Source organism: Mytilus edulis, chromosome 3 (genome assembly GCF_963676685.1).
Source record: "Mytilus edulis chromosome 3, xbMytEdul2.2, whole genome shotgun sequence".
In the NCBI taxonomy this organism is placed as follows: Eukaryota; Metazoa; Mollusca; class Bivalvia; order Mytilida; family Mytilidae; genus Mytilus; species Mytilus edulis.
The window spans coordinates 36,830,546-36,853,546 of NC_092346.1; the positions used below are offsets into that span (position 1 = coordinate 36,830,546).

The following is a 23,001-nucleotide window of genomic DNA, read 5'->3' on the forward strand; positions in this document are numbered from 1 at the left end:
CCAAACATATTGCCTTTATCTACACACTCAAATGAAATAAGTTTTAGGTGATGTTACTGAAATTAATGAAATATGCATATATCATATACGGAACTCTCAACAGTGCCAAAACAAATTGATGGATTTTACTGACATTTGAGAAGTCTATGGACGTCAACCCTTTGAATGTTATGAATAAGAAGGTATGGTCCTTGATTAATTGGAAACATTTCCGATTTTACAATATGTAAGAATGATTGCCTACATAAAGATATTGAAAGGCAATGTACCTATCCTGCTGATGTTTATAAACTTATCTAAGCAAGATTGTTATTTTAATTGTTTTGTTATCGGATTTTGCCATGTGATTATGGACTTTCCGATTAGATTTTCCTCTAAGTTCATTATTTTAAGATTTTACTTTTTACAATAGTAGAGATAAGATTAACTGATTGATTGGTAAGTGTTTTATGCCACTTTCAGCACTATTATGTGGTGGTCAATTGATTAGGGTGGAAGTAACAGAGCGCCACCGACCTTCTGTAAAATAACTGACAGCTTAGTAAGATTGGAGTCCAGCACACCTGTCATGTGCAGGATTCAAACTCCCAACATCAGTGTTGACGGATTAGTGATACAGAAGATTGACTATTAGACCACTTGGCCACCCAAGCCCTCTAGTTTGGATAAGAAGGTATGTTAAGATATGAAATTTATTGACAATAAGTAGTAACAATATAAAAATTGTTAATTATACATTAATATATCTGGACGGAATGTATTACATGTTCAATGTCTATTGATATTGTCCTTCACCATCACAATCTGTCAGCTTAATTCTGAAATAAAAAAAAATAAAATCAGATAGTCCTCTGTGCACATTTTTTCACATTTTTCATGAATTTATAAGATTAATTCAAAAAAAAAAGTTTCATTCTGTGATTGTTCATTGGCTGTAATTTAAAACTTTCGATTTATTGGTACAACAGTTATTTTATAATGATATTTATAAACAATCAGAACAGAATCAAAAAGCACATGGATAATTGAGATGATTAAGCAATGATTTTTTTGGTTAAAACAGTTGTTAAATAATCTGGTGTATTAGAATGTTACATTTCATATACCTAAAAAAATCAAATGTTTTAATTATTTTGATTTTGTTTCCATTTTTTTTTTTTTTGGCATTAACAAAATCAGTCACATTTCTGATTTCCTGTGATAAATACATTTCTATATAGAAATTAAGTTATTCCACTAGATGTACAAAAATGAAAAAGGTAGGGATGTTTCCTTAAAATTGATGTGGTAAGGTAGGATAGGTCTCCCAAAATTACCGTACAACTAGGAATCTTCAATGAATAATTTGCACAATTCAATTGGGAATTAAATAATACATGTAAAAATTCTAAAAATTATTTAAATCAACTTCTCGTTTTTTTCTATTGTTGATCAATCTTGCAATGCAACATTTATGATATGTTCCTATATCTCATTAGCCATGTTAGCTATATATCTCCGTACATCAAAGATTTGATAACTTGTCCAATTTTTGGCTATTCTTTTTGTCCTTTTTGCTTTATAAGCTTATTTATTTAATTAGTTTTGGATTTTCCAATATTTTGGCAACAAACATCACAGAAGACACTGATTATCAAAATATGCATCTGGTGCAAAAAAATGGTACCGTCATTGAATTTTTTAACATTAAATGTTTTCGTTTTTGTAGCACAACCTATAATAGGAAGTGAACAGTTAAACAATAAAAATATTTCATTTTTGCAATTTAGCACATATAGACAGAAATATGTATATGCCTTATCTTACCTTCAATCACTAAGCATATGCTTTTCCGTAGGATCTTTGTGCTTCCCTCGCTTTTCTTTCACACAATCGTCGATATCTCTCCAATTCCTGAAGCAAAATACAATTTCATTAAAAAAATAACCGTTCCTTTTTACTGTGACCTCACACCAAATAGCAGCAAAACTTTAGAACTCATATTTTCTGGATAGAGGGAAATACCATATCATTTATAACCCCAAATTTATATATATATACAACATTTAAAACAAGTATAGTGGGTCATTCAGAAAAAAGCATAAGATATATATAAGTACATCTTTACTCTGGTGATTCTTTCTCTATTACAAGAATAAACAATAGTAAGAGTATATGGCTGATTGATATCAATCTAAAATTTATGCCGAGTCTCATTTAATTCCAATTCTGATATTAATTTAGGTGGGAAATTGAAGACAGCTTTGGTTTTAGTATGTATAGTTGTGTTTGAAATAAATTGCTTTGAACTAATCAATGATCTCTTACTGACTAAAGCTACAGTTTAGCTCTTGCAAAAACTTTAAAATTAGATGGAACAAATAGAAATATGGATAAACTGTTCAACTGTCCGTTATTTTCCTCTTATAATCTATACATTTCCCTCACATTTAGTTTTTTTTCCTGGATTTGTTTTCTCTCAATCGATTAATGACTTTTGAACAGCCGTAAACTACTGTTGCCTTTCTTTGCCTAACATATTTTATATGTGATCCTCATAGAAATTGCATCTGTCGTATCAAAATAAAGGGGGGGGGGGAGTGAAAATGCAGATAACTTGCCTCATCTTTCTGAGATCTGAGGGAGTCTATATTGGGTTCTGAATACTGTGGATCTTTTGATGGATCATCTACTATAGCTGGATTTGATGTGCTCTGTAATAGTCAATAAATGAAATTAAATTTAAAATCCTGAAAACTATTTTATGTTTTAAATGGAATGAAAAGGTACAAGTATATATAAATAACACAAAGTATACTATGTTTACTGACAATACTAAAAACATGCAAGTGTTCACACACAAGATATAATTTGAATATATGGACCAGGTCATTTGAAAATTTCAAACAAATATATATGTTGCTTGAATTATTTATCAAACATAAAAAAGAGAAAATTACCTCTGGTGGGAAGAATCCAGCAAAAGCATGCTTCCATAATTCTATTGGATTCCTGTGAATTACAATAACAAGAAATTCAGCATAACATCTTCATTAAGTCTTTTAATTTGCTAGCTAAATAGGAATCATTAGACTCACTCTTGGTGCTTATATAAGGACCTGTTGATAGCCAGCCCTGTACAAATGTGCTTTTGTTTTTCATAATCAGGCTTAAAAATATGGTACCATAAGTGGGGTTTTTTTGTTGTTGCTTTTTCAAAGGTATTCTTATACACAAACAAGCCAAATGCAACCTTAGTGTGTGGATGCTTTAAAATACTCAAATATTTTCCAGTGATTCTGTCAACACAAGCAAGAGTGTATTTTTACTAAATTCCCTAATGTCATACACTTATAAATCTATCTTTTTCTGAACTTTATTTCAGTGTTTTTACATGTTTTCTTTGAAATTACTACCTGATATTTGTTAAGATTGTGGACATAACTTTTTTACAATATAAATAATTGCTTTGCATCGTGATCAATGTAGAATCATATATTAGTAATAAGACAATGGTGCACTATAACTTACTTTGCACTAATTCTACCAATATCTTTCTCTGACAATGGTGGTGAACCTGCAAGAGAGTAAAAATAAATTTATCTGATGTTAGATGGTTCTTCAATTTTAATCAATCTCCAGCTTATACGGTAAGATATATATCCTCTAATATCCATGAAAATGACATTAAAATTTACCTTGAAAAAGGCTTGAAAATGAATGGGAAGAACATATACAGAGAAACATATTAATGGATGTATTGACTGAACAGAGGTGCAAAAGTAGGTTCCACTGAAATACAAATGTCTTTATATTATATTTGATGGCTCAAAATATAGAATTCAAACTAATCTTAATTATGAGCTATGATAAGTTTCATAAGAATCTTGAACACTCCAGAAATAAGTATTTTTTTCTATTAAAGCATTGCTAAAACAATTTTTGTATTTAGTTCATAAATGGTTTTCAGACCAGCAGAACAGAATTTTTGTACTGGAAAATTTACAAGCTGCTGCAAATATTAATCTTGATTTTTTGTAAATTTGGGATGACAACTTAAAGTAGGAACTTATGTATGAAGTTGAGTTGTGGCTAAAAGTTTAACCATTAATAATATATTTTGTATCAAAAAGATAAACCTAGAAGACACTTCATACAACAACAGACCTAAATATTTGTTGTATCAAGCCTATATTTGCTTATAGGTTCTTATTTCTACAACCTGACTTACCTATTTGTTGTAATGAATCTAACCCAGCAGGTGCCATTATTGGTTTATTGTGGTCTGTCTGTAATGTTTTGCTATGAAATAAATATCAAAATTCTTAATCAGCTTGTATGCTACCAAAGATTTATGGTCCATGAATATATAAATTACATTATTTGATAGGGAACATAAGTTGAGCAGATATGTTTAAGTTGCTCTATCAAACCAATAGTAATCCTTTCTGCTATAAAATACATGTGCTTATCAACGTTATAGATGTCTGGTTTGGTCTATTGTATCACACAAATATTACTTCAAATGGATCTGTAGGAGTATCTTTTTTTTCTCTTTATAATAAACCTAGGCTGGTGTATCTTCTGGTTCATGCGGGACATTTTGTACGATTCTAGTGGTTGTTCCAGAATATCTTTTCATTTTGTGATAATATCTCTTATTGGCGTTTTTTTTTGTGTGTTGTGGGTATTAATAAATTGTAAATTGTCGTCTTTTGTTTTATCTTTATTGTCTTGTCTAGAAATTTTGCAGGGTAGTCACTTCTGAGAAAATTTTCTTTCATGATTTTTGAAAATCATTTAATGTAGTGCAGATGCAACTGATACGTATGACATGACTGTATGGTATACTTTTTTCTTATTTCAAATAAAATAGATTATTTTTACCTTCCAAGCAAATACACAAATATTGTTAATTTTAACAAAAAATGTTGAAACATTTCATCTTGTTATTAGGGGGTCAGAGGGGTCCTGATCCCGAAATCCTGGGCTTAAAAACATGAAATCCCAAGGTCCTGAATTCCAACATCCCGAAATTCGAAAAAAGAATTCCAGAATCCCGAGCATAAAAACACCAATCCCGACATCCTGAAAAAGGTACTGCCCCCCACTTTTTTTTTTAATCTTTTTCAACTTACTTTGCTGTTGTGCCAAACAGATTACTACTAAGTAGTCCTTTCATTTTTGTAACTAATGTTTCCTGTTTTATACTGAAAAACTGAAAAATAATGAAGACATATATGTATTTTGTATTTATAAAATTTAATGAAAGATTCATCAAATATCACTCCATATGCATAGAGACTGTACATAAAAGTAGTTAATACAAGGTGAATCCTACTATAAAATGAATGAATAAAAAACTGTACTTGGACATGTAAAAAAAATAATCTATAAATAGATGCATGTTAAACTTACTAGTATAATACCAAGTCTAGATAATCATATAAAAATAAGATAAATGAATAATAAATACACGTTTTAGAGTCAAACTAATAAGATTTAACAACATATGGACAAATCCACTTTATATAAACAATTTTCTTTTAGAAGTTTATATCCATATGAAATACCAGTGTATACTTACTTGTAATGTAGCTCCATGAGTGTGGGCTAAAAACCTAAGTGTTTTACAGATCACTTTTCTCTCTTCTGAACCAAACTCCTACAGAATATAATATTCAAATATCTGAATTTCAATATACAAAATTCTAGGAAAAGACACTTTTTTCAAATTTTCATAACTTATTTCTTTCTAAATAAACAATTGTCATGATTGTGCAATAACTCTTTTTCCTTAATGAAAGTTACTTTTTCATGAATCCTGACATCATATTTCTATTTCCCATGAATGAAAGAAAGAAACTATTTACTGCATTGCAACATTTTTCACAAAGTTCCATAACTCTTGAACTGCAAAAGTGAAGCCATCTGAATTGAATGGTAGTAACATCTGCCTTGTTAACAGCCTATATACCGGTAGCCACTTTTCTCAGTCCAAGTAAAACAAACACTGTTTTATTTGAATTTAAATTTACCATGATGTGTTATAACATTGAAACATCTTATGAATATTCAGAGCAATTCTTCACTTAAATAATCCAGTTCAAAACACAAACAAAATAACAAAGTCTTACCTGAAATAAGTCATATTTTCCACCAATTATAATAAGAGGTACCAAGAAGGGGTTCATCAAGTTTTTATCCTGTAATTATAAATGTAAACTCATTGTATTTTTAGCTAACTCCAACCAGAGGCTCTAAAGAGCCTGTGTCGCTCACCTTGGTCTATGTGAATATTAAACAAAGGAAGCAGATGGATTCATGACAAAATTGTGTTTTGGTGATGGTGATGTGTTTGTACATCTTACTTTACTGAACATTCTTGCTGATTACAATTATCTCTATCTATAATGAACTTGGCCCAGTAGTTTCAGTGGAAAATGTTAGTAAAAATTTATAAATTTTATGAAAATTGTTAAAAATAGACTGTAAAGGACAATAACTCCTTAAGGGGTCGATTGACCATTTCAGTCATGTTGACTTATTTGTAAATCTTACTTTTCTGAACATTATTGATGTTTACAGTTTATCTTTAACTACAATAATATTCAAGATAATAACCAAAAACAGTAAAATTTCCTTAAAATTACCAATTCAGGGGCAGCAACCCAACAACGGGTTGTCCGATTCATCTGAAAATTTCAGAGCAGATAGATCTTGACCTGATAAACAATTTTACCACATGTCAGATTTGCTCTAAATGCTTTGGTTTTTGAGTTATAAGCCAAAAACTGCATTTTACCCCTATGTTCTATTTTTAGCCGTGGCAGCCATCTTGGTTGGATGGCCGGATCACCGGACACATTTTTTAAACTAGATACCCCAAGATGATTGTGGCCAAGTTCGGATTAATTTGGCCCAGTATTTTCAGAGGAGAAGATTTTTGTAACAGATTACTAAGATTTATGAAAAATGGTTAAAAATTGACTATAAAGGGCAATAACTCCTAAAGGGGTCAACTGATCATTTCGGTCATGTCGACTTATTTGTAAATCTTACTTTGCTGAACATTATTGTTGTTTACACTTTATCTCTATCTATAATAATATTCAAGATAATAACCAAAAACAGTAAAATTTCCTTAAAATTACCAATTTAGGGGCAGCAACCCAACAACGGCTTGTCCGATTCATCTGAAACTTTCAGGGCAGATAGATCTTGACTTGATAAACAATTTTATCCCTGTCAGATTTGCTCTAAATGCTTTGGTTTTTGAGTTATAAGCCAAAAACTGCATTTTACCCCTATGTTCTATTTTAAGCCATGGCGGCCATCTTGGTTGGTTGGCCAGGTCACAGGACACATTTTTTAAACTAGATACCCCAATGATGATTGTGGTCAAGTTTGGTTTAATTTGGCCCAGTAGTTTTAGAGGAGAAGATTTTCGTAAAAGTTTATAACGACGATGGATGCCGGACGCCGGAAGCAAAGTGATGGGAAAAGCTCAATTGGCCCTTTGGGCCAGGTGAGCTAAAAAACTGAAGTAGTTATGACAGTAGTAATTCATTTATTCTTTAATTACACTTGATATTGTTTTCAGGGAATTAAAGATTCTACTTCAGAAAAGTCTAATGAGGTGTTAATCAATTAAAAAATAATGGACAATGTGTCAACAGGACACAGAGGATGCCCCCACTTGCATCATACGTTATAAAGTGACATAACTCTAGAACGGTAAGTAACGCCACCCGAATTTGAACTTGATTTGTATTTTGAGGTAATAAGCATTGTGTATAATTTCATAAAATTTGGTTGAGGCAAATTAAATTAGAAAACAGAAACTAATTTTGGGACGTACATCGATATATTTGAGACGGCGGGGACATTAAAATGTTCCAGAAGGTTCAAAATTAAACTATTTGGTATCTAAATGGTTTGCTCAAACTCTTGCTCAGACTTATTAATTTACTCTCTGTACCAACTCTTTCCGAAAACTTAGTTTATACCTTGTAGTCTTTTGATTGCATGACCACCTTTTCAAAGTGTGTATACTTACTGGGTGGTCTGCCCCTACTCTTTCCCACGCTTGTTTTGTCAATCTATCTTTGATACTGGGATCCTCAGATTTCATTTCCTCTATAACTGTATTTAGTCTAGACTTTGCAGAGTTCAGGAGTGTTTCTAGGTTGTACCATATCTCTTTAGGTTTGGACAGATCAATTACAATAGCTACTGCTGTGTGACTGTAAAGAAAAGTAAAGAGCTTTTTATAATTCAAAATACATGCAGTTTGTTATTTAACAATTTCTCAACAAAATCAATATGTTTTCGTCTATTTTCTATTGATTTATACTCTTGCTGAGTATTTTTTTATGTATGAATAATTGGTTTAATGTTTATATCTCTGGATTTGTTAAATTATGTAATATATAAATTTTCTTTAAAATAAGCGTTGTAGCTGTTTTTATGCCCCATTTATGGGCATTATGTTTTCTGGTCTGTGGGTCTGTTCGTCCGTTCGTCCCAATTCAGGTTAAAGTTTTTGGTCAAGTAGTTTTTGATGGAGTTGAAGTCCAATCAACTTGAAACTTAGTACACATGTTCCTTTTGATATGATCTTTCTAATTTTAATGCCAAATCAGAGATTTCCTCCATATTCACGATCCATTGAACACAGAAAATGATAGTGCGGATGGGGCATCCGTGTACTATGAACACATTCTTGTTAATGCATATTATGGAAAATATAAAAATGTCTGTTTTCATGTAAATGAATAAGTTTTATTAACATGACTAATAATCAGGAGCATGGTGTAATGGTTAGTGCATCGAACTACTAACACAAAGGTTCCTGGTTTGATTCCTGTTCCAGGATGAAAATTTCAGGGACTGAATTTTCGTCTCTCCCTTGACACCATTTGCGAGTATGGTCTTGAGGAAACAATAATAGTCTGTCAGAAGGGGACGATAAATGGCTGACCCGTGTTAAGAGACAGTCAAATCTCTTTCACATTAAAGACACCCTTGTAGATTTCGAAAAAAGAGCAGGCTAATGCTGCTACAAGGCAGCACTTCCACCCGAACCTTTATCATAAATTGTGATGTCCAGTAATGGCTGACAAATAGTAATAAGGTGTATTGGGGTTCTAAATGCATATAAAGGTATCACTTCAATGGATCTAAAAGAGGTTTTTTCTTGATAGAAGTGAATTTTATTGCAGGTTTGCATATAATTAATTCTTATTTAAATTCAGCTACAAAGTTATAATAAACCTATATATACCTTAGTGATGATGGATTAAGTGGAACATCCATTAGTTTAGACAACCATGTTCCTCCTCCAAGCTCCCATATATGTCCAACATCTTTTGCCTTAAAAAAATAATTGAAAAAAGTATATAAAAAAATTATGCAATGTCCTATGTAATGTTAATTTTCCTGTGAATAATATAGGAATTGTGAGTGGTTAAAATTGACATTTCAATGTTTGGAAACACTTGTAACTTTAAAAATCAGATCATTTTATATCTGATTTAAATATACAATGAAAATGTAAGAAGTAAAAGGATATAAAGTCAAACTTGCATTGGAATAGAATAACATTTACTGCCTTTACTTTGATTGGGATAAACAATGGACCTTTTACCACAGATTTGTTGCTTGTATTGTTCTTAATCTTAGTTTATAGCTCAACTTCATACAGACTAACGAAAAAAGACTTCATAGATATTTTTAACACTAGCAGAAAATATAAGAGAAGTCATTCTATTTAAAAGAAGAAATATGGAAGAGACATTGTCACACTTACAATATTATGCCCCTTTGCTCTGCGTCCAAATGTGTATTCTAGAGCTACAGTTGGTTTTGGTGCCTCATCTCTGTAACATAAAAAAATAAGCATTTAAATACATTCAGGAAAACTGGTATTCAAGGACCACTCAACAAAGTAGACAAAATTGGTGTCTTAACAGAATATTCAACAATTTGTATAATGAAAAACATTTTATAATGGTAACAGAAACATTTTGATCAGTTTTGATCATGATAAAAAAATATTGAAATTATTTGGTAACATAAATGTTTGATACTAAATTTTATCATCGATATAAGACCATCATTCGTAAATATAGCTCAACATGCAGACTTCTTATACGTTCAGGTATTTCACATCCAATTTTTTATGGAAATATTCTTTATAAAGCACAAAAATGTCAGTATTCACCTCAGAAGCTAACAAAACCTTTAAATAGACTTATTAAGAAGGGATATAGTTACGATACTGTTGTCAGGTCATTAAAGATTGCATATTTTGGCGTTAATATTGATTCACTTATAGGGTCTTTGTATCGGAACTAAACACATTCATTTAAAAACCAGTTGTTGGCATGACACGGGTTATGTTCTTCTCATATATGTTATGATGGTTTGATACTAAACCCCTAACGGGAAGGATTGTACCTGATATTCATATGATGAAGACATAATCTTTCAATCAGTTTAATTGAAGTCTGGAGCTGGCATGTCAGTTAATTGCTAGTTGTCTGTTGTAATTTATGTATTATTGTCATTTTGTTTATTTTCTTTGGTTACACCGTCTGACATCAGACTTGGACTTCTCTTGAACTGAATTTTAATGTGCGTATTGTTATGCGTTTACTTTTCTACATTGGCTAGAGGTATAGGGGGAGGGTTGAGATCTCATAAACATGTTTAACCCCTCCGCATTTTTGTGCCTGTCCCAAGTGAGGAGCCTCGGGCCTTTGTTAGTCTTGTATTTTTTTTAAATTTTAGTTTCTTGTGTACAATTTGGAGTTTAGTATGGCGTTCATTATCACTGAACTAGTGTTATACCACTGTTCCACATGATCCAGGTTAGGGGAGGGTTGGGATCCCGCTAACATGTTTAACCCTGCCACATAATTTATGTATGTGCCTGTCCCATTAGTCAGGAGCCTGTAATTCAGTGGTTGTTGTTTGTTTATGTGTTACATATTTGTTTTTCGTTCATTTTTTTACATAAATAAGGCCGTTAGTTTTCTCGTTTGAATTGTTTTACATTGTCTTATCGGGGCCTATTATAGCTTACTATGCGGTATGGGCTTTGCTCATTGCTGAAGGCCGTACGGTGACCTATAGTTGTTAATGTCTGTGTCATTTTGGTCTTTTGTGGATAGTTGTCTCATTGGCAATCATACCACATCTTCTTTTTTATATGTAGTATATATATTGTTTAGGGGCCAGTTGAAGGACGCCTTCGGGTGCGGGAATTTTTTCGCTGCATTGAAGACCTGTTGATGACCTTCTGCTGTTGTCTGTTCTTCTATGGTCGGGTTGTTTTCTCTTTGACACATTCCCCATTTCCATTCTCAATTTTATGTGATTTGAAAATTAAAATTATCTTGGCTAAAACCTTTTGATGTGGAATGATTGCTTAGTTAGGATATTTTGTGTGGTAGCATATTTTATCTTTTCACTTAAACAGTTATATCTTTTTTCATAAAATGTGAAAAGTGCACAAAGGGCAACAAAATAGATACTGATAATTTTACTTAGTATAGGGTGTATTATCTAGCTACCTAAATAACTTAAAGGAAATGATCAATAATGTGATTTAGAAAAATACATGATTAAAACATATTTACCTGTCTAAGAAACGAAGAACTATGGAAGTCTTTCCCTGTATAAAGAACAAATCAAATTCAGAACATACAAATTTTGAACTTGAAACAAAAACAAAAGTTACTTTTGAACCATATCTCCAAACAAACATAAACTAAAAAGTGACAAACATTAACCATATGATTCACTCTCAAATATATATCTCTCTGTATATCAGATCATTCAAAGTCACTTGTGTTTCACTGTGATTCAGTCAACACTCAACACTAATGTATACTGTACTAGTGATGTCACAGGTGGAAAATTTCAAATGTATGATAGTTCTTCTCTATCAAAACATTTACTGGTACATCATAAAATTGAGAATGGAAATGGAGAATGAGTCAAAGATACAACAACCCAACCAAAGAGCGGAAAACAGCCAAAGGCCAACAATGGGTCTTCAATACAGCAAGAACATTTCACACCCGGAGGTGAAAAACATTACAAACCTTCCATTCAATATTTCTCAAAAAGACTCAAAAGAATATCAACAGAAAAATACTCACTGAATTTTTTGCTCCTACAATAAACACTGATGATTCTTCTCCAGTAGCACCTTCAGCTAAAATGACAACATATAATTTTCCAGAGGTTTCAAAATTCATTGCTATTTTATTTACTTTTTAAATTGAGATGAAGATTTATTTTTATTTTGAGGTCATCAACTCTCCATAGAATAACTTTATTAAACCACGTGGCAATGACCTTCTAGTCAGAATTTTGAGAATGGGGTATGTCCTCGCAAAATTTTAATGAATTTTATTAAAATCATTTAGGTGTAAATATTCTTCATTGTATGTGCTAAGGGTTGTCTAATACTTGCAGTGATGCAGTGAATTTTTTTTTGCTCCATGCTGAAGGTCTCAATGTGACTATCAGATGAAGAACAACAATAAAAGCGCTGTTCCTTTGCTATGTGTTTTTTTCATTGATTTAAATTTTGTGTCATAGATGGATACCAGTTCACATATCTTTTCTTTTCTGTATTGTATCCATAATCTCAACATTACATTATAGAGAATAAATTGCTTCGCTGAGCGCAGCTGAATACAACCGCAGAGGTACAGCCCTGAACAGTTGGGGCAAAAATGGAGACAATACTCACGCTTGATACAGGTCTGAATTTGGATTGTAATTAAATATTTGACACACAATAGGTTTCTGACACAGAATAACTGTAGTCAATGAGCTTAGAATTGGTTATATGGTTTGAATTATTTATATATTTTTTTACATGTCCAAAACCTGACATTTCTTTTTACATATTTTACAAGTAGTGTAAGGGAGGTTAATCAAAACATAGACAACATTGTATTTTAAATGTAATTGGATTACCTCCCTTACACTGGTTTTAAATTGTCTTAATTGTCCATTAACCAGAAAAACTAGTTTTCCCTCTTTTTTTGCCCCTAATTTCTAATTTGTTTGAGCCATAACCTCCCAAAGTCAATCCTAACATGATATAGTATTATACGACGCAAAAATTGTTTTGCGGTCGTATAATAAATACTGATATCATACCTTTACTTTCATTTGATTCCTGTATTGCAACATCCCATAAAGATTTTTCTAGTCTGAAAGCAAAGATTTTTTTTTCCATTAAAATATCTGTAACTATAGATCATATATATGCATTTTTAGCACTACAAATTTTGTATTGGTTTTCTGTATTTCTTGTCCTCTGTTTAATGTATTCACCACTTGTCTATCATGCTTTGACAATTTAGAGTTTATAATAGTATGTAGGAACTTTGATTAAAAATAGTCTAGATAAGTTTATATAATATCTATTTTTAAGTTATCCTTTGTTTTTTATACATCTTTCTTGGCAAACAGTTACTGTATTATACCATGTATACCAAGACAGGAGGCTTTGTAACTCCAAAGCCTGCATTTCTCACCTGGCTATCATTATTTTAGTGTTACCTTATCAGAAAATACAACTAATCTAGGGACCTTATTGTTATTTGGGATTCTGCAACACTTAAAATTTTGACATTGTGCAACAATCTCTTTTCCTAATACACCTTATCGCTAATCCTGGCTGACCCGGCTGCTTGAACTTTTGACGCATACAACAATCACTTTTCCATTGTGGCGTCAGATATTTTGTTTTATGACGTCAACTTTTTACAGGAACCCGTGTGATATCCAGTAATGGCGGACAAAAAAGCGATAAGGTGTATTGTGAAACAGTATATCGAATATCAATATATATATGTTCCTAGTGGCATCAGACAATTTCTATTGTGACATCAAAATTTTAAGGTGACCAAGTTGTGATGTCCAGTAATATGATTAATATGGGACAATGTCCCCAATTACGGTAGAAAAATCAATTAAAAAAAAAAAAAAATCGGGAAAATTTCCTGAATTTTTCATTCTACTAATGAACTCAAAATCGTTAACTTTTTTTTTCAGATCTACTTCCGTTTCCAGTTTCTTCCGTTTCCGATCTTGTTTGCATGAGACTTTGAATAAAATATATATTTATCAACATATCAACAAAAATATAGGAAGGAATTCAACACCTAATCATTTTTAATAATTGTTTGATATGAAAAAACATTACCTGGATAACAGCGTTTCTTTGTTTACATTGAATATGACGTCATAACTTAAATAACGTCACAACTAAATCCCTAACAACAGAACCAATATTGGAAACATTATGGTATTTCCGTTTCTTTTATCAACATGTTTGAATTCAAAAAAAAAAATACAGACTTCGTCCCCATTCACAGGTTATATGCCTGCCTTATATTAATGGCAGACAAATAGCGATAAGTAGAATGAAGTACCGGTACATGTACGGTGTAGTCTGGTGTATCAGTGCACCTAAGACTTATAACTTCACTTTATCATGTTTATCAAAATGATAAAACCTTGCATTGGATAATATTGTGTGAAACAATTCATTACATACTTTAATTTCATAAAATCTTCTGTATGTATGGTTTCACCTTTTTAACATTTTGAGTAAAGTGTGTCCAAAATTTGGGAAACCCCTGTTTTGAGAGTTCTTCAAATAAATAAATTTGGTGTATATACTGTCTTCTGATTGGTTAAAATTTTTAGTTTTATTATTAATGTTGTCAATTTTGAAGACGACACGCCCACTCTGACGTTGTTAATATATATAATATAAAAAGTTCTTTGAGCCTTATTTTTGATAGAAATTTATTTATAATGAATGGCAATAATCTATTGCGGATTATTCAATGTGAAGAGTCAAAAATTAGTTTTATGGTTCAATAAATTCAAAGTAAATAATAGCCATTCATTAAATGTTTATTCTAATGCAACATCGTTTGTAACGTTCATTTTGATTGGATAACGTCACTTATTTACATGGCATCAATTGTCAATTGATGCTATGGGACGTACGCGCAAGGGCAGACGGCATATGACAGATTTTAAATACATGTTTTAACGTTGTTTTCTGTTTTCAGCTAACGCGTCGCCAGTAAACTTGATTTGCGACCATCAAATCCCAAATTGATGCCGCCGGAGCTTAATATACAATACAGTTATCTCCTAAGTGATCAATTTCTTACTGTTACTCAGTGTTAGAGATATGAAGGTTGATTTTTTGTGGTTTTCAAAAGGCTGAACTCTGTAACAGAATCTTTCATGAAATTGACAGAAATTAAAAGGTGTCATGGAAGAAGAAATTCTAACCCTTTTGACATTTCTGATAGTAGATGTAAATATTCAGTGGAATGTTACTGGTTCTGTTTAGGATTTTAAACCAGTGTATTGTTTATGGTAAATGTGATAACCTAAAATTAAAAAATAAATAATGAACACAACGTACCATTTAAAAGTTTTTATTGCACAATGAAATAAGTCATTAAGTAAATAAAAGAACAAAATACCACAGAGATAATTCTGAACCTTTTTTTCTTCTTCAAAAAATATATTTTCTTGTCGGTAAAACTATTTATTTCCTTGCGGATAATCTATTCGGAAAATATTCTCACTTTAACCGGTACCGGTCTGTTACTATGACTGCTGGTTCCAGATTTATTTTCGCTCAGTGCGTTGGCTCAACCAACAATAAATAAGATCCAAACCAGTAACTGAAAAATTTAGCATATTTTATTCTGGAACAATCACTTTCGCTACACTTTCACCATGTCTAAAGCCTGGCAAGATTTCTTGAGTAGTGAAGGATTTGAACGTATCGACAGTGCAACGAAGCTGTCAGATGAGGACTTAAACGACGATCCAGAAGATGATCCATACAGGTAAATAGCCTAGCTTCATGCATCCATCTCAACCGACACTGTCAGTGAGTGTCACTGGAAGACTCTGCCAGTGACAGTGTCGGTTGAGATGGATGCATGTGCCAGACATAAATGTATGCCTCGATTTATGCACATGCACTTGTTTCATTTGATGGTAGAGGTCTTCCTTTTCCGTTTCACATAAAACAAGTGCCAGTGCATTTTTTGAATTTTTTTTAGAAGACCTACAATGACCTACAATTACATGTATTTATAATTTAAAGTCAGTTGTAAGTGTATATAGGAGAGTGTTAATGCCCTTTACCGTCAGGCGTCAAACGGTCATTACTGGCTACGGTTAATGTCAAATTGTTTAACTTTTTACCGTGATTCGTCAAATGTCTCAAAAATAATTACGTTACCATTATTTTGGGGGGAAAAATAGCGTGATTTGTCAAATTCCGCTGATTGTTATATCGTCTAAAAGAAAGTGTACATTTTATTGTCATGCACTAAAAATTATCGTTAACATCATTTGGCAAGAATTTTTACCGTTATACGTCATGAAGGTATCCCCATTACTATCCTCATATAGGGTATAGTAGACTTCCACAAAAGAATTTGGTCAGTTCGCCTACATTCGTGCCCTTTCATGTTCACCCCCTTTCACTTTCGCACCCTAGACATTTGCAACCAAAGTCTGTTCGCTCCCTAAATGTTTGCACTTTTTTTTATATAATTTTGTAATCAAGTTTTTGTGCCTTTGGCGCAAGTCATGTTTCCATGGTTAGTGTATTGCTATAGACATTTTTTTTTTCATTGTTTCAAAATAAAGTCATGTAAGTGAAAATCTGACAATGTTTTGGTTTTTTTTTGTGTTGAATAAATAACTATGTTTTGGTTTAAATAGTGCATTGCTATACACAAAAAAAATCATTGTTTCTAATATAAATAAAGTGGGAACAAACATGACAAAGGGATCAAGCTGTTCAAAAATATGTTTTATTCATACTACATTTTACTTACACAATGTAACTAAATACATGCAGTATTTACTTCAAAGCAGGCTAAAACAACAACCAGATTTTCAAACACACAATAATAATACCTTTGGCTGTGTATGAATAGCAATTATCAGCAATCATACATAATTAACCTTGAATAATTAATCATCAAATCAATAATAAAAAAAAGAAAAAAAACACATATTTCACATAATAATTCCTAAATTTTAATTTTGGTAGAATAAATTTGTACATGTATAAAAAAAAATCTAATAATGCAACTGGAATTTGAATAAGAATTGGGTCGAAAGTTTATGGGGCGAACATGTGGGATGTGAAAGTGTATTGGGCGCAAATGGACCTGATACAGCTACACCATGTACACAGTGACTATACTATTCAGTTAATACTATACATTACATTGTTACGTGTATATTCAAATCAACCCTCGTTCTTGGTGCCACGAGAAACACTTGTGACTATACAAGGACCTATTCATAACATTAACTGTATTGTTTTCAAATTAAACATTCACAAAATGTAAAAGATTATATACTTTAATAATACTAATATTGCTCTTCAGTAATGAACAGGTGCTTGCATGAATTAAAGGCAGAGGCTATTTTGTAGGCACTGATTAAAATATCTAAATTCAAGCTGCAGAAATGGCTATTTTACTGGCACCAGCAATAAAATAATAACTGTGTTATTTGCCTGTACTTTGTAAAGAGGAAATTTGATTTTGCTTTTGAAAAGTTCTATGAAAATGTGCACTGTCAACTTAAAAGAATTAAATAATTACTGATACACCAGTATTTCAATAAGAAAACAGCCAGGAACATATAAACAGATATACTGACATATACTGTTCCCAGAAACAGCTAATAATATTTGAGATACAAAAATGTACATATAATTGTTTAAAAACATTTATCAGTCAAAGTTAAAAGAAAAAAAATCATAAAGAGCATCCCATTTGTTGCAATGAAATTGTATCAAACCATGTACATGCAGCTGAAATAATTTCGAAAATCAGTCACACACTCTATATAATGCTACATGTATGCATAAGAATTAAAAAAAGGTTTTTTTCTTTATTTTATAAAAAAAAATATACATGTTAAAAATTTCAGTGCATCAACAATTTAATAAAAAATATAAAAAAGTCAACCACAGACATGTACAAAAATGTTTGAATTCAACTAACTTGCTTTTGAAATAATAGTCAGTTCTTTGAAATGTATATATGTCATGTATGTGTAAACAAAATTATAAACCATTTCTATAGAAAAAAGCTATTTTAATTTGACTTCTTGAATTTAGATATTTAATCAGAGCCAGCAAAATTTGAAATTGTTATTTTATTTTGCTGATGCGGGCAAAATAGCCACAGCCTAAATTAAAAGTTAACACCAAAAGTTATTTAAATAAAGAACTAATATCCATTGTAAAAATCAATTCACAACCAAAGTATTGCCATGTGGTATAAATTCATAACCCCATATTACTCTATAGTATATAAGTTCAAGGTCATCTAATTAGCAAACCTGACATTTATATGTATGAAGTACACAATCAAAAAGCTGTAACAGAAACTACATACATTTTTGTCGAGCCTTCGACTTTATTCGAAAAAGCGAGACTAAGCGATCCTACATTCCCTCGGCGTCGTCGGCGGCGGCGTCCACAAATATTCACTCTGTGGTTAAAGTTTTTGAAATTTTAATAACTTTCTTAAACTATACTGAATTTCTACCAAACTTGGACAGAAGCTTGTTTATGATCATAAGAAAGTATCCAGAAGTAAATTTTGTGAAAATAAAATTCCATTTTTCCGTATTTTACTTATAAATGGACTTAGTTTTTCTGCGAGGAAACATTACATTCACTCTGTGGTTAAAGTTTTAAAAATTTTAATAACTTTCATAAACTATCCTTGATTTGTACCAAACTTGGACAGAAGCTTGTTTATGATCATAAGATAGTACCGTTATCAAGAAGAAAATTTTGTAAAAATAAATTTCCACTTTTCCGTATTTTACTTATAAATGGACTTAGTTTTTCTGCGAGGAAACATTACATTCACTCTGTGGTTAAAGTTTTTAAAATTTTAATTACTTTGAGTCTTTCATAAACTATCCTTGATTTGCACTTAACTTGGACAGAAGCTTCTTTATGATCATAAGATAGTATCAAGAAGAAAATTTTGTAAAAATAAATTTCCACTTTTCCGTATTTTACTTATAAATGGACTTAGTTTTCTGCCAGAAACAAAACATTCACTCTGTGGTTTAAGTTTTTAAAATTTTTATAATGTTCTAAAACTATCTTGGATTTCTACCAAACTTAGACAAAAGCTTGTTTCTAATCATAAGATGTTATTCAGAAGTAACAAAAAAAAAATCACTTTTTCCGTATTTTACTTATAAATGGACTTAGTTTTTCTTCCAGTTAACATTACATACAGTCTGCAGTTAAAGTTTATAAAACATTTATTAGATTCATAAACTATCCTGGTTTTTTTTACCAAACTTGGAAGCTTCTTTCAATCAAAAGACAATATCGAGAGGGAAATTTTTATTGATGTTTTTCATCATTTTTGTTGAGTCTGCAAATAACAGCATAAGTAGGCGAGACACTGGGTTCCGTGGAACCCTTACAAATTTTTTTTGTATTCAACTGTTATTCAACTTAATTAAAAGTGCAAAAATTTAACATTTTGTTTGAGGGACTTCACTGCTTGAATATCTCTACTTCAGATGGTTTCTGACAGACCAACTAGATTGTGGTAGATTACCTTAGCTTTAAAACCTTGTGTAGTCATTGTTCTTCAACATTGTACTTTATTTGGCCTTTTCATATTTTTTATATGACCGCAAAAATTCAAATTGTTTTTGTCGTATATTGGTATCACAATGTTGTCATAATCATCGTCAGCGTCGTCCGAAGACACTTCGTTTCCGGACAATAACTTTAGTTTAAGTGAATAGATCTCTATGAAATTTAAACACAAGGTTTGAAACCACAAAAGGAAGGTTGGGACTGATTTTGGGGGTTATGGTCCCAACAGTTTAGGAACAAGGGCCCAGAAGGGGTCAAAATAAGTATTTTTCTAATTTCCAGACCTGTTGGTTACCTTCTGCTGTTGTCTGTTCTATGGTCGGGTTGTTGTTTCTTTGACACATTCCCCATTTCCATTCTCAATTTTAATAACTTGTGTGTAAGTGTATGAATCTTTCTGAAATTGTACCACAAGGTTCCACTCCAAAAAAGGAAGGTTGGGATTGATTTTTGGGGGTTATGGCCCAAACTGTTTTGGAATTAAGGGCCAAAAAGGAGCCAAAAACAATCCTTTTCTAATACTTTGTATAAATTGCTTATTTCTTGACCAATTTCAATGGGGTTTTATTCCTGAATTTGGGGCTTTCTTAAATATGCTGAATCTGACCCTGTATTGAGTTTTTGGAATTTGGTCCCCGTTTTTAAATTGGTCCACATGAGGTCCATAGGGTCCAAAATTAAACTTTGATTGATTTCATAAAAAAATGAATTGTTGAGGTTCTTTGATATGCCGAATCTAACCATGTATTTAGATTTTTAATTTTGGGTCCCATTTTCAAATTGGTCTACATTAAGGTCCAAAGGGTCCAAAATAAAATTTGTTTGATTTTAACAAAAATTGAATATTTGGGATTCTTTGATATGCTGAATCAATCCTGATGGCCATGTATTTAAATTTTGGATATAAGACCACATTCATTCTGTGTCAGAAACCTATGCTGTGTCAACTATTTAATCACAATCCAAATTCAGAGCTGTATTAAGCTTGAATGTTGTGTCCATACTAGCACCAACTGCATTTGTATAAAGCTGTGCCCTGCGGAGCGTCTGGTTTTATTTGAGCATCATTGATTACCGGTAGTCTTTTGTAGGTGAAATGCAAAAAAAATTTGAATCCTGATATCTTTTATTAGTTTATGGTAAAATTGAGAAAGGAAATGGGGAATGTGTCAAAGCAACAATAACCCGACCATAGAGCAGACAACAGCCGAAGGCCACCAATGGGTCTATAACATAGTTGATTTGATTGTCTGTATGGTTTTAAAAATATTAAATAAGTCTCTTTAATTTTACAGGTCAAAGTACAAAGCAAGAGAAATATATCTTGAACTGCAGGAAAAGTTGAAACATTTGTTTGAAGGGGATGAGGAAAACAAAGATTATCACACTATAAATGCTGTTTTGAATTTAAAGCTAGCAATCAATTATATAGACACAGAAGAGCTTGCAACTGGAGAAGAAAAGATATTGAAATGCATTGATGACCTAGAAAAATTCAAATTTGAAAATAATGTAGTTAATGTATACCAACATCTCCTAAACAATCTGGGTATTCTATGGTCGGCCAGGCGGGATTATAATAAAGCATTAAAATTTTTGAAGGATGCTGAACAACAGTATCTGCATTTCAAAGAAGAATGTGGATCTGCACCTAAGTCACTGCAAGAATATTTAGAAAAACCATGGGATGAAGACAAAATTGAGCATAAGCGAAATCTTGAATTTGAAAAAACATACACGCTTACTCTATATTACATGGCACAGGTGTATGCTAAACTGGATGAAAAGGAGCTTTCTGCTGAGTATTGTCAAATTACACTAGAAAGACAGTTGGAATGGAATACATATGAACCAATGGAATGGGGACTTTGTGCAGCGACATTATCCCAATACTTCATATCTACAGATGATTATACTTTGGCACGGCATTGTTTGGCGTGTGCCGAATTTATATATCAGGAAGCCATAGACAAGGAAAGTCCAGATTCTTCAGAAGAAGCAAAAGAAAAGCTTCAACAAGGGAAAGCTGACATAGAAAGATGTTGGATAAAGTACGGCCTAGCCTTGATAGAGTCGTCTAAAAATAGTTTGATGTACGAAGATGGAGCGCCATCTTTAAAAACGTCTCATGAAAAATTTAGGAAGTTTAACCTTGAAGTAACCTCAAGGGAAGAACAGGTAACTGACCAAATGGTGAAAGATTTCACAGAGGCTAGAAAAGTATTCTTAAAAATTCAGCAATGGATAAATTCAGCTAAAGAATTTTATGCTTTAGATGGTAGATGTAGCGACTATGTTGAAATTTGTCAAGATCATAGTACAGCGTATAAATACTTAGCATTCTTTGAAATGGACTTGGAAAGACAATGTAAAATGAATAAAAGAAGAGCAGACATTATTTCTGCATTGATAAATGAATTGAATCCTCAACATTATCTTCTTGCCGTTAGGCAGTTAATGTTTGAAGTAGCAGAGATTTACAGTCAGATGTTGGACTTAAAAGTGGCAATACTACAAGATGAGGAAGTGCGACCGACACCCCATGCTTTGAAGAAAATAAACCTACTGGCCCAGCAAAGCATTTTGAAATATGATGCTTACTTAGACACTTTAAAACCAATGGGTAAAACTGAATTTCCTGAAGAATTTGCATCGGAAGATGTCCGACCAGCGTTGGTGGCTTCGTTTTCTAAGGGAAGACTGCATTCTAAATTTGTAACACCCGATGTAAAACAAAGAATAGCAAACATTCAGAAAAGTATTAATTGTTATAAATTTGTTGTTGACTATTGTAACAAACATCCATCCATTGAAGCTCTTGTCCCTGAAGAGTTAAACATTTGCCAAGAAATGGTTGCATTGCTTCCTCTTAAAATGGAGAAAATAAGACAAGGTGCTGAAATATAGGAAATGGATTCTTTTATAAAATGCATTTGTATCTAATTCATACACTGACCACTAAAATAAAATGTATCTTGAACATAACATAAAAATTGCTATTTGAAGCAGGGAAGGTACAAAGTACAGATTTGTTAGCATTTAGTTTTTTGTTTTTGTAAGTTTAAAATTATAATTTTATAAAACTGAGTAAGATAGCAGACACGTGATGACCAATAGGTGTCACATGGAAAGCAGAAACTTTTTACCTTTCCCGAGCAACTTACATCACCCATATTTCTCAGAAAAATTGGCATCACCTGATTTTTAGATTTGGTTGTGCCTGCTACTTCTGTCACAGAAAACTCAACATCAGGAAAGTGATCCAGCGATGGCATCAAAAACAA

General features: G+C 31.9%; 2 protein-coding genes across 2 annotated transcripts; one reads left to right on the forward strand and one right to left on the reverse strand.

Moving 5' to 3' along the window:
• Nucleotides 1-678: 678 nt before the first annotated feature.
• LOC139516393 (cytoplasmic dynein 2 light intermediate chain 1-like) lies at nucleotides 679-15,414 on the reverse strand. Its single transcript, XM_071306462.1, has 16 exons — nucleotides 15,325-15,414; nucleotides 13,165-13,217; nucleotides 12,150-12,205; nucleotides 11,625-11,659; nucleotides 9,791-9,860; nucleotides 9,266-9,354; nucleotides 8,039-8,225; nucleotides 6,117-6,185; nucleotides 5,567-5,644; nucleotides 5,118-5,197; nucleotides 4,211-4,281; nucleotides 3,511-3,556; nucleotides 2,940-2,991; nucleotides 2,601-2,693; nucleotides 1,807-1,893; nucleotides 679-818 (listed from the first exon to the last, which is right to left on the reverse strand). The coding sequence occupies exons 1-15, from the start codon at nucleotides 15,333-15,335 to the stop codon at nucleotides 1,816-1,818; spliced, it is 1,068 nt and encodes a 355-aa protein (XP_071162563.1). The 5' UTR covers nucleotides 15,336-15,414; the 3' UTR covers nucleotides 679-818; nucleotides 1,807-1,815.
• Nucleotides 15,415-15,657: 243 nt separating this feature from the next.
• LOC139516391 (KIF-binding protein-like) lies at nucleotides 15,658-22,710 on the forward strand. The gene is made up of 2 exons (XM_071306461.1): nucleotides 15,658-15,893; nucleotides 21,013-22,710. Exons 1-2 carry the CDS (start codon nucleotides 15,781-15,783, stop codon nucleotides 22,622-22,624), a joined length of 1,725 nt encoding a protein of 574 aa, XP_071162562.1. The 5' UTR covers nucleotides 15,658-15,780; the 3' UTR covers nucleotides 22,625-22,710.
• Nucleotides 22,711-23,001: the final 291 nt, after the last annotated feature.

Coding starts and splice junctions, on each gene's coding strand:
- LOC139516393 (XM_071306462.1), bottom strand. Junction 5,198..5,566: donor CTCATGGAGCTACATTACAA/GTAAGTATACAC, acceptor ATTATTTTTCAG/TTTTTCAGTATAAAACAGGA. Junction 3,557..4,210: donor AGATTCATTACAACAAATAG/GTAAGTCAGGTT, acceptor ACTCTCTTGCAG/GTTCACCACCATTGTCAGAG.
- LOC139516391 (XM_071306461.1), top strand. CDS start 15,781: ATGTCTAAAGCCTGGCAAGATTTCTTGAGTAGTGAAGGATTTGAACGT. Junction 15,894..21,012: donor CCAGAAGATGATCCATACAG/GTAAATAGCCTA, acceptor TTAATTTTACAG/GTCAAAGTACAAAGCAAGAG.